The sequence below is a fragment of the Tupaia chinensis genome, unplaced genomic scaffold, assembly GCF_000334495.1.
Source record: "Tupaia chinensis unplaced genomic scaffold, TupChi_1.0 Scaffold000231_2, whole genome shotgun sequence".
Taxonomy (NCBI): Eukaryota; Metazoa; Chordata; class Mammalia; order Scandentia; family Tupaiidae; genus Tupaia; species Tupaia belangeri.
Genome location: NW_006159707.1, coordinates 2,389,413 through 2,402,229, shown reverse-complemented (window position 1 = coordinate 2,402,229; position 12,817 = coordinate 2,389,413). Strand labels below are relative to the sequence as shown.

The window sequence follows — 12,817 nt, the reverse complement described above, 5'->3', positions numbered from 1 at the left end:
AAGACATAATTCAACTCAGCATTGTAGCCTTGAGAGAAGTGGTGATCAGGGCTGCTATTATTTCAAGATAAATTGCCTCATTTCTTTGAAAATGGGTGTTTTTGTTTTGTTTTGTTTTTAGTTTCTTTTGAGAGAGAGAGGGAAAGAATGGGGAGAGAGAGAGAGAGATGGGTACCCCAAACAGGGCTCTTAAGCCATAGTCCACCCTACTCTCAGCCAGCCTGGATCATGGGTACTCCCAGGGTGGGTCAGGGTTGTGAACCCAAGACCTTCCCATATGGTTTGAGCATCAGGGAGCATCATTACCACTGAGCCATCTTGGCTGGCCAATTATTTCATTTCTGAATTGTCTCATTCAGGATCATATACCATCTGGACCACACGTCCTTTCCATTATTTCTGGTCTCTGCTCCATGTTTATCATAGGGCTCTTATTCAAATATGATACTGAGCATCTACGAGGTTCTCGTACTAGAAATACATCAAGGTGTAAAGCAGACATGCTCTCATGGAGCTTAGCTTATGACAGCAGATGGGCGGGGAGATAAGCCTTGAAAAAGAAATGACACAAATAACAAATCAATGACAACATGATGAGAGAGGAGAAGAGGACAGGGGCTGACCGAGTACCAGAGGGAAGGTGTGTTAAAGCACGGTTCACACATGCTTAAGAACATCATTCTCATAAAATAGATCATGAACAGTTGTCAGAGTCTTCCTTAGCCCACGAATGAGGAAACCAGCAGGAGGAATGACCCATCCCACAGAAGGTTTGAGAAATGGATGTCTGTACAGTCAGGAGAAAAAGGCATGGTGATGTAACTCTCCTAAGTTAAATATAAAACTGGCTGATAAACAGGGGGAGAGAATTACAACCTTCAGGGTTATCATATCTACCAGACGGGGGGGGGGGAGATCTCACTTCAGTTTTCTAAAAGTCTTTGCAGACTAGGGAGGCCATCTGGGCCCGATTGGATTGTGAATAATAAGTTAAACAAAGTAAGATTTACTGTGAGGAAGGAGCTACCTAATTAGAAAATGTGCTAGTATGACATTAAAAGGTCACACAGTCATCTTTTTTTTTTTTCTTTTAACCCAAGTTTTGGATATTTTTTTTCCTGACATATGGATGATTCGACTTTGCAGGGTCCTATCATTATTCACTCACAGATTGGGTGTTTCTTTCTCTTTAAGTGAAGCTTAAAGAGATTTGAGAAAAAGACCGCACAATCCCCAGGGAGTGTAAGTGAGACGTGCGAGAACATAATCATAATAATTATAATAGCAGTAGCTACCACTTATTGGCTCTTACGAGGTGCCAGGCACGGGCTGAACATTTCCAGGTGCCATGGAGTCACACGTCTACACAGCGCTAATGAGATGTGCAGAAAAAAAATACAGCTTCTTTATTTTCTGCAATGGAGTTAGATTTTATAAGGCAGTTTTGTGGCCTCATCATAAATGAGGAAAAAGGTCCTTCTGCCGCATATGGTACCGTCTGGGCTTCACAGCAGCTCAGTGGCTGATCCTGCCTGGTCCCTGAACCAACCAGCAGAACTGGGCCCACCTGGCCTTGGGGCATCCTTCTAGCTTCCTGCTAGAGTCCCAGGTCCTGGCTGTTTGCCTTTTGTGGTGAGGTTCCTCTGCACAGTGCCCTCTTTGTCCCACCGCCAGACCACTGCCAGTCCGCATCCCTTCCAGCCTGTCTGTGAATCCTCATATCTGAGTCTCCTTCGTGGACAGCAGGGTTACTGCCCGAGAGCCTCAGTCTTTTCCCCTCCCTCAGATGTGGGCTGTTGATAGAACCCTCCACACAGCGAGGTCTCTGGCCAAGATACCAACTGAAAAGGATCGGGACCAGCAGTTAGCGTAATAGCTATGTCGCTGGACTCCCATGTAGTCGACCGCGGTTCGTGTCCTGGACCCGGTGGCTTAAAATTCACGCCGGGCACGTGTGCATGCATGCCCAGGATCCCGAGAGGAGAATGGAGGAGAAGAGATTGCGGTGTGGCCATCCGCCCTGGGGGTGATTTCTCGCTTTCTATCTCTCTGTCTCTCTCTGTCTGGTGAGTGTACACGCCCTATAGCAAAAAAAAACAAAAAACAAAAAACAAAAAAAACCTCTCTCCCGCCCCACCCCCAAAAAAAGGATGCAAAGCCTCCTTGCTTCTACCCCATGAAATACCTCTTTGTCACTTCCTCTTCTTCTCCCTCCTGTGATTCTCCAGGTCCCAAAGAGAGGGATTTTCTCTCATGGGTGCCACAGCCTTCTTCCTGGGAAGTATCTGCTGTGTCTGCTCCTCCAAAGCTGAAGACAAGGAGCAGGAGGAAAAATGGTTTAATGATAAGGGATGGTGCATCAGAATTAAGTCCAAAATATTACTGCATTGATGATTAGATCATCATTTAGTTCTCCCCACCATTCTAGGTAGAGCATCATTCCCAAGGCTCAGAGTAGTTATGCGATGTGTTCAGGGCACACAGCTCATTGAAGACAGTGCTGGGGTTCAGGCCCACGTCTCTATGGTGCGAGAACCTACACGTGACTGTATTTCCATCTGCCTTCCGATACAGGGGCAGGCCGAGGGCTGGAGGGTAGACAGCTTGGGGTTGACCTTGGCTCTCCTGACTGGATGGATGCTTCATGACCTTGGGTAAGGTCAGCCTTTTCAGCAGGCAATATGCCAGTGATCAGATTGATTATAGCACCTCCATCGCCATCCACACTTAGGATAGTTGTGAAATTGATGAAATAATAGCTGGGAGGGTAACTTTGGCAAATAAAAGTCCCCTTCAAGTTCAGGGTCAAGACATCAATGCCATGTTGGCCCTAAATATACCACATCTCAGACGTCTGGATTCTTGTTCTTTTAACACCATGAGATCTTGGGGAAGTCACATGCCCACTCCGAGGCTCAGTTTCCCCCTCTTGAAGGGAAAGGGCTCCTCCAGCTAGGCTGCTGTGCTATTGTTATCTGAGACCATGCGGCAGAAGTGGCAGAAGCAGCTGTGAAAGCCCCGATGCAGAGCACTAGCCCCAGGCCCTGCATCTGCCTCTTTGCCACTCTCTGTATTTGCTGTCAAAACCTCTTCTTTGTTCCTAACTTTATTGATGCTGTCTCCTTTCTTTCCTCTTTCCAGAAGTTTATCTGTTCTATTTATTCATATATTTTTCTTCAAAGAATTAGCTATGGGATTTGTGTTTGTTTTCGTCTTGTCTGTAGGTTTGTTTTGTGGTTGTCTTGGAATTTCAGCTGAACATTTTGCTATTTTTTTTTTCCTTCTTCTTCTCCTTTACTCTGTTCTTTGAAAATAATGAACAAGCATTTAAGGGAATAAATAGATCTTCTAAGTTTTGATATGTCACGTTCTGGCTTTTGTACTTTGTCAAGGTCTGGAGCTGTGTTTTTCATTTCCTTCCTCACATGCTTTCATTTAAGCTTGCTTTTTATCCTCTAGAACTAGCATTTTGTTTGCATTTTTATTATTAATGTTAAATGACAGTTTTAATGCTTTAAAAACAGAGAAGATGGCAAGTGCACTTTTTTCTTTTCTTTTTCCTTCTTTTCCTTCCCATTTTCTTTCCTTTTCCTTCAGTTTTAGCTTAGTATATGTTTAGTGTTGCTAAATGTTTTATGGGCATTTTAGTAAAAAAATTATATGGGACCAGCAGATGGCCTAGGGTTATGCTGCTGGACTCTCACATGGCTAACTGCAGTTTAAGTCCCAGACCTGGTGACTTGAAAATCATGTCAGGCATGTTTGCGTGCAGGCCCAAGATCCCGGGAGGAGAAGGGAAGAGAAGATAATTATTATTGACATTATTTAGTCTTTTCTTTTATGTGTGCGAACATACATGTATGAAAAAAATGAAATTTTACTTTAACACTGTTTGGTAGCCTTCATTTTTCACTTCATATTATATTATGAACATTTTCTCTCATGCAGTAAGCTTGGGTGACATCACCTTTAATAGTTTATGTGGTCCATTCTGTGGATCTGTCTCAATCATATGATCATATTCTTATTACAAAGTGGTTACGTATAAACATAAAGATATGTATTGTGAAAGCTTTGTGCTTAGCTTTTATTATTTTCTAAGAAATTCCTAAGTCTGATGTTGGTAGCTTTGAGAATATATGCATTATTAAAGTATTTACCGGAACAGCCTACATTTTTTAAAGCAATGTATATTCTTATCAATGTTGTGTGAGACTTTTCACTTCACCCACACTTGTCAACATCTAGTTGTAAATTTTAAAGAGTAATGCAACAGGGACCAGCAGTTAGCATAATGGCTATGTCGCTGGACTCCCATGTAGTCGACCGCGGTTCGCGTCCCGGACCCGGTGGCTTAAAACTCACGCTGGGCTCGTGTATGTGAGTGCCCAAGATCCCGAGAGGAGAATGGAGGAGAAGGGATTGCAGCCATCCCCCCGGGGGGTGATTTCTCACTTTCTGTCTCTCTGTCTCTCTCTGTCTGTCTGGCGACCGCACACACCCTATAGCAAAAAAACCTCTCCAAAAAAAGAAAAAGAAAAAAAAAAAGATGTAATGCAACATTATACATATTTTGTATTACTAATTATGTCAAACATATTCATGTATGTGTTTCATTTGTATGTATTTGTAGGTGACTATGTCCTGTCATTTGCCTTTTTGTTATTGGTTTATAACAACTTTTTATATAAGAAGGAATAGGTCTTACTGACAGATATATTGCAGTTTTTCTCTTTATCATGTCGTATGCTAATTTTGATATGCAATTTTCTTACTGGATATAAAGCATTCAGTTTTTAACTCCAATATAATATGACAAGTATCAAACCAACTGCCAGAAAAATTTCTCATTTGTCTTTTTAATTTACAGATTATTATACAAATCAGCTATCCTGTATTCACTGTCTCCAATGGATTTTTAAAGCCAGGGACTATATTTTTCTTCCAAAAGTAATCTTTTCCAATCTCATATTGTTTCCTTGCCATAGATGCATTAAATTCTTGTGTCTCATTGGAAATATGAATTAGATTTTTTCTAGAATTTTCTCTCTTTTGGCAACAGTTGTGTTTCATGTAAGGTGCTTATCTGTTCCTTAATGTTTCTCTTTATTTGAATGACTAAGTCTTCCATATGTCCTGTTATAAAGTTTTTCAAACACCACCTGTATTCTTTTACTATTTCTTAATTTGTAGAAAGTCCCAGAAGTCCCTGTTGTGTGGATAGAACCCTTCTAGATTTCCAGCAAAGACACAGATGTTCTCTTACTGTTGTATTTCTTTTGGTAATTTCAATGAAAATTTGGAAGAAGAAAATTTAATATTAAATGTGGAGGCATAGAGGCTCAAATTGTCTGTCATCTCTGTTTTGAATCACCTCTACCTCTATTATTGGAAGCTTAAGATTTGTGAATGGAGAAGAAAATTGTGATGGAAATTGTAAATCTTGGTTAGGTAGTATCTTAAGCATGAGGAGTTTGGGGTCTTTTGACCTCCACCCCCAAAGACCCAAGTGCCTTTGGAATGTCTCTTTTCGTTCCTCATTCTCATCTCATCCTCTGACTAGCTGCAGGCATCTATGTGGTCAAGAAACAAATGGAAATCATTGTATTTATTATAATAATATTTCAGTTATAGTGATGGTGTTACCATTTATTGAACACTTGTTAAATGCCACACACTGAGCTTATCATTTTATATACATCATCACATCACACAATTCTATGAAAAAGAGACTTTGGACCCAACCATAGGAGAACACTCTTGTTGATGGTACTACTCAGTAGGCTGAGGTCCCTTGAAAGGCCATGGGTTCCATTCCTGGGTCACCCTGAAAAGAATGGACTGTGTAGTTCTAGCTACTTGGGAGGCTGAGGCAGGAGTATCAGGACATAGTAAAAGTATGTCTGAGGAAAAAGAAAGAGGCAAAGGAGACTTTTATTCCAATTTATATATGAGACAAACAGAAGCTCAAAGAACATAGCCAACTTATCCAAGTTTATCCAAGGAGATGCCAAGGACAGAGGCAATTTTGGGGCTCAGGCATGGTTTGATGTCAGGGTTTGTATGCTTAACCGCAGTGGAACACCATTTATCAATAGGTCGATGTAGAATACATTGGGAAAACTTCTGCAGAGAAAAATGGCAATGTGACTTTAAGACCGTGGTCATCCGAATACATCTGAGTGCCAGGAGGGCAAGGTGGCAACAGGTAGAGAGGGAAAGGTAGAAGAAAGCTAGAGGAATGCATTGACAGAGAGGGGGGTCTTCATAGCATTCTTGCAGAAATAAGAAACAACTTCATGGACAAAAATTGGTAAAACCTTACAGTAATTGGCTGATATAACTAAGAAAATGCTGTGTTTTTGTGTGTGTGTGTGTGTGTACGTGGAGAGAAAGTTTTGCATCCTATAAACACAGAATATACATGGTTTTCTAATGTCCATGGCATAATTACAAAAACAATGTACTTGGCTACACACACACACACACACACACACACACACACATACACACACAACACAAAACAAACAACCCTCAGCATGGAGGTTTCTGCCACAGGGTGCATGTGCTTGCTAGAGTGACACAGAGTTAGAGAGAGAGAGCAAATAATCACCTCTCAGGGGGAATGGCCATGCTGCAACTCCTTCTCTTCCATTCTCGTTTTGAGATTTTGGGCATGCATGCACACACACCTGGCATGATTTTCAAGCTGCTGGAACTGGGACTCAAACCATGGTAAGCCATGTGGGAATCCAGTGCCTTAAACACCATGCCACCTGCTGACCCCAGCACATTTTTTTTTTAAGAATATGTTTTTATAATCATATCTTGGTCAACAAAATAATATCAAGTAGAGTCATGGAATTTGTCTTGACCTCTTGTTTCTCTTTAGGTTTAAATTACTGAGCCAGGAGGAAGGCGAGTACTTCAATGTGCCTGTGCCGCCAGAAGGAAGTGAGGGCAATGAAGAATTGCGGCAGAAATTTGAGGTGAGTTTTGTTTTGTTTTGTTTTGTTTTCCTTTCTGCATTAGTGGGAACCAGTTAAGTCTGCAATGCTGTTTTTCCTGTTTATGGTACGTTATCTACCAAGACCACTCATGACTCTGAGCTTTTGCAATGTCCTTCCATGTCCTGTTTACACTTCAAGACCCCAATCCAGTGTCCCTTGTCTTGTGAGGTCATTCCTGCATCCTTGTCCTCCTTCAAATTAGACATTCCCTCAAAAGTGCTGATTCACTGCCCAGGGTGTTTTGATGGTTACTTGAACTGGAATAGTAGCAATAGAAAGTGAAGGAAATGGATAGAATAGTGGTGTATTTGGGAGACCAAGGGAACTAGGCTTGCTGATGGATGGAATCTGGACTGGGCTCTATTGGCAGGATGGTGTATACTATCAGCAAATGGTATTGATTGTGTGGGAGATTCCATGAACTATGATGTAGGTGGATTGTTCCAGAGATTCAGTCTGTCAAACAGGTAACCCCTTGCTCTGAGCCTGGGCTATAATCCTAGCTCTGCTCCTGCATCAGATAAACCTCTTCCTTTCTGTGGGACAGATGAGTCCCATGTTCAGCTACAGAACAGTCGAAGGTATGTAGGATACACCCCACTCTTAAAAAGAAACTGTCACACGGAAGATGGTTTGAGTATGTACATTGTATGAAGGTACTTCAAAAAGGTCATGGGGCAATGGAATTAGAGTGTGAACTGATTTTGATGCCAACACAGTTTGAAATCTTGGGACCAGCAGATGACATAATGGTTACATCACTGGGTTCCCATGAACTTGACTATAGTTTGAGTCCCAGACCCAGCAGATTAAAACTCACGCCAGGCACATGTATATGCATGCCCAAAATTCTAAGAGGAGAATGGAGGAGAAGGGATTTTGGCATGGCCATCCCCCCTGGGGGTGAGTTCTCACTTTCTGTCTCTCTGTCTCTCTGGCAAGTGCATATGCCCTATAGTGAAACTCTCTCTCTCTCTCAAAAAAAGAGAGATCCATGCGTACTTTTTTTTCATAGTACAAATTTCCCATGAACTTTTTAAAGATTCCTTTGTATGTGTATTGAGTGATTTTAATATAATTTAATGAGAGAAAATATATTATTTTGCTCATAAAATCTCAATATACTGAGTCTGGTAGGAAATCATGAATTCTAAATAAGCAGCAATAGCCTACTAACTCTGAAGAAAATGTATAAAAGAGCATGACTGAAATGAAATTTTTATTATTGTTCATCAAATAATCACACAAGCAAATAAAAAATAATGATCTTGTAAGATTCTGTGAAAGAGAGATCCAGTACTTTGAGAACATATAAGAGGGAAATGTAACCTTTCCTAAGAGCATCAGAAAGGTGTCATGGAGGAAACAGTTAATCAAGGAAGAAGGGGGGAAGAGCATTACACTCAGAGAGAATGGCATGTGCAAAGGCCCTGTGGTGGGAGTTCCATAGCAACTGTGACTGAAAGAAAGCCAGTGCGAGTAGAACGGAGAGAGTAAGGGGTGAAAACAAGATAAGGGTGGCAGAGTAGGTGAGGTCAGAGTATAAGGCTGTGCTGGCCATGGCAAAGATTTTAGCATTTATTCTAGGATACTGTGTTCATTGCCCCTCAACTTGACAGAAACAGGACTATCCCCAATCTCTTGTCTTGAGTCTGTACTCTCTCTGTGGTTGGACTATGGTGATGGTTCTGATCCAGTTGGCACTCCCTTTCTGGAAACAAGTGGAATAAACATGGTGACCTTGAGTTTATCAGTTATTCTTCATCAACCTTGATAACTGGAGTCCTTCCCTTAGAGCCCACTGAAGCCTAAGTGAGTTAAAAAAAAAAAGGTCTTCGCTCCAGGTAGAGCTGGGACCTGGATACCCTTTGATAGAGAGTAGGACAGAAAAGCAATTCTTTCCCATTTCTTTCCTCCAATGTTCTGATAAGGTGGTATCCATTTGCTGCTGTACTATTGTGGGTGAAAAAACAAGGCCAGTATTTTCTTGTATAAAACGAAGTCTCAGTTTTTGTGAAATTATTTCTTCTGTCCTAGGGCAGCTAGGGTGACAGTTCAGAACACCAAGGAAAACATTTCCTACGCAAACAGAGCATTTGTCTGGGCTAGTAATTGGCTTGAAGTAAAGGACTATTTTATCTGCATGCAACAAAATGTGTCCCTTTATTTCTAGCAAGAGCCTGCAGACGGTAGTTTATGCCTGAATTATAATCGCTCCATACTGTAGTTGTTGATTAAAAAAAAAATGTTTCCAACAGACCGAAAATTGTTCTTAGACACACAGAGGAATTTCAGTTGACCTTGAACGTGAGAAGTGTAATCCCTGTGCAATAACCAATTAGCACCTGCCGAAAATTATTCTTAGACGTCTAACACAGAGGAATTTCAGTTGACCTTGAACGTGAGAAGTGTAATCCCTGTGCAATAACCAATTAGCACCTGGAATGACTCAGAAATTACTTTCAAGCCTCTTATCTAGACGAGTTCTGAGTGAAGGTAAAATCGAGCTGCTAGAATTGGGGTAATAGAATTTCATGGTAGGGTGAGCTTGGTGCAGTTGACACATGTGGTACATTTCAGAACTCCAGAGTTGAGTCTAGGGGGGGTTTCAATCTGATTATGGGATTTGCCAATGGACCAGAGAAGGGACGATGCCATTTTGGATGGTTCAGAAAGGGTTTTCTGAATGTCCTAGAATTTATGTACTTTACAAAGTATTTACTGTGTCCCTGTTATTAGTCTCAGTTTTTACAAATATTATTATCTCACTTATTTTTTCTTTTTATTAGTATTTCATTATTTTTTTAAAAATTTACATTCAGTCACTGTACATCTTTACAGTTTTCCTAGCATGGACACAGTGCTCATTTTTCAAGTCAGAGACATTAACTCACTTAATTTGATCCACATAACAACACTGATTGGTAGATACTATTAGATACTATCGGCACTTCCATTTTTCTTTTCCAGAGGAGGAGACTGAGACCCCGAGAGCTTAAGTCACTTTCTGAGATCTCAGAGCTGGTCATTGTCATGGTTTGAGTTCCCCCAGAAACAGACTATAAGGAGCCATGTACAAGGGCAGTGGTACATGGCCTTGCACAACGTAGGGGTAGATGTGCTGACCACCTGTGCAATTGAAAGTTGGTATGAAACTTCTGATCCCACTACAGTCAGTTACTAGTAGCCTACTCTTGACCACAATGTACTCAACCTTACTGAGAACATATACAGTCAATTAACCCATATTTTATATGTTAGAGGTATTTCAGGGGACTTCAAAAGTTTGTAAGAAAATGGAATTAGCATACACATTTATTTTGGTACAAAGAAAATTTGAAATCCATGCATTTTCCGTGATCTTTTTAAAAGGCCCCTCATGTATATTGTATTCTCTTGTGTGTATGTGAGAGAGATTTTTGCTGTAGGGTATGTGGACTTGCCAGAGAGACACAGAGAGATGGAAAGTGAGAAATCACCCTCCAGGGGGATGGCCACACTGTAATCCCTTTTCCTCCATCCTCATTCTTGGGATTTGGGGCATGCACACACATGTGCCTGGTGTGAGTTCCAAACTGTGGTTGACTACATGGGAGTCCAGCACCTTAACCTTATGCCACCTGTTGTTCCCTCTTATTTTTGTGTTTTAATTTATGCTAGACAGTGTGTGCACCTGCCAGAGAGAGAGAGAGAAAGAGAGAGAGAGAGATACCCCAAGATGGGCCTTGTCATGCCATACTCTGTTTTCTTCCATTTCTTATCCACATTTGTGCATATGGGCCTAATGTGTTGCCAGTGGGGCAGGATTAGAACCACAGTCAACCATGTGGTATCCAACTTCCTCTCATAGCACTTAACTGCTGGGCTGTTGGGCTGGCCTCTGTACTGTTTTCTTACAAAAAAAAGTAAGCTAGAGAAAAGAAAATGTTATGAAGAAAATCACAAGGGAGAAAAAATATGGTACCATACCAAACAAGAATTTTCAATATACTTATTGAAAATGGTCCATATACAAATGGACCTATGCAGTTCAAACCCATGCTGTTCAAATGTCAACTATAGTTTATTTGGGAGATGATCCCTAGAAGCACATGGAATGGTAGGGAAGTTGGGCAAGGAAAAACATAAAGCCAGGAAAGTAAATATTACTGGCCTTGTGGGCAACTGAGGTTCACTCCTGTTGGAGAACTCTGGGAGTCTGCATGGAATGCATGCCTTGGAATTTTTCTGTCGAAGGACAGGAGGATGAGATATTGCCTATGAGCTCCCTTCCATTGCTGGTTGGATACTGCTCCCAAGGGAATTAACTCACCGATATTTTCTGTTTGCTCTGCTCATGGGCTGCGCTTGCTTCTGCAACCAGAAACCGAGCCCTGAGGCAACCACAGGTGTTTGCAGTAAGCAACCACCAGTGCAGAGAGGAGGGTGCTGGGGTCTTGGTGGAAGCCAGTGGCCATATCTGTGCAGTGTAGCCTGTTGGTTAAGCACACGGACTGCCTGGGTTTGAATCCTGTTCTGCCACTTCCTTGTTGAGTGACTGTAGGCAAGTTACTTTCCCTCTCGAGCTTTTGCTTCACCATCTATAAAAGGGGGAATTATAACCTCATACGGCAATGTGAGAATTGGTTGAGGTAATGCATTGAAACAGTGCCTGACACACTGTAAACATTCAGATGTCAGGACTAGTATTGTTGGTATTGGCTCCTACCTTAGAATAAATAAAGCTCAGAATACACTTTTTCTGGGCTTTAGAAGAGCTTCTGGGGGTGGGGTGGGGTGGGCTGGGGTGATCTGGGGTAGAGAGAATCTGTAGGACTCCTAGCCTGCTGAGTTGTTCGCCTCCACTGTTGGATAGCTGGGAATGCCCCTACGAGCTCCTCATAGGACTGGGGCAGCAGAGGAGTCTGTAAGCTAAGCCAGATCAGACATAAATCATCTAAGATGGAGCCTGAAACCTGGTTGCTGACGCGCTGACACCGTCCCTTGGTAAAGTCTGGAAAGTGACATGACTGTGCTCCAAAGAGCTCTCTATTTGCTTTTTCTTTGAGCACTGAGTTCTAGAGTTCTAAATTGCAGACATGAAAAGGTAACCATTAGTGCACTCCTGTTTCTGAAAGCATAGCCTACCCAGCAAGCTTAAGGACAAATTTAATTTGGGGCTTCATTTTAAAATGTTCCCTCTTTAGAGTGCCTGCTAGACATAAGCCTACTTAGAACAATGGGATATTTAGAAGAACATGTGATAGGGTCCGTGTTCTCTAAAGACTCACTGTATATGCATCGGAAACAAATGTCCAGGAGCCAGGCAGATGGCAACAAGGGGAAAATAAAAAACAAAACAGAGTGCCACTGGTGTCACTGGGTCTCCTTCTTCAATTAGCTAAGAATCTGGGTTTTTAATAAGACAGCATCTGCTTTTCAATAGCAAGTGATTTAAATATTAAAATAACAATAAATACCATGCAGACCAGACCAACATGGCTATTAGACCTCTGCATCAGAGTCTAGAGATAACATATCTATGAGAAAAGTCACAAAAGCAAACCCGGACAGAGTAAGGAAAGAAGGCTACTGGCCGTAAAATTCAGAGGAGAGAAAAGAGTTTGCAGGGCGGAAGAGTGAGGCTCTTGAAGGACAGAAAGATAAAATACACACAAAAAAACAAACATAAATTCCTCATCTCTAGCTCCTCTAAGCAAAGTCAAAGGAAAAAAAAATTGAGAAGCTTGCCTAACCTAGTTGGTGCCATTATGCTGTGTTGTACTGCAGTACTGAAGCCATATGGCTGATCACTGGTTCATATCCCC

The 12,817-nt window shown here is 41.6% G+C and overlaps 1 protein-coding gene across 1 annotated transcript in view; it reads left to right on the top strand.

The window, feature by feature from the left end:
- The window catches only part of PRKCB (protein kinase C beta), a 396,523-nt gene that overhangs the window by 276,411 nt on the left and 107,295 nt on the right, over positions 1-12,817 (top strand). Inside the window, exon 11 of the mRNA XM_027771796.1 lies at positions 6,893-6,989. Within this exon, the coding sequence (XP_027627597.1) occupies positions 6,893-6,989 (97 nt within the window). The remainder of the gene's footprint in view (positions 1-6,892; positions 6,990-12,817) is intronic.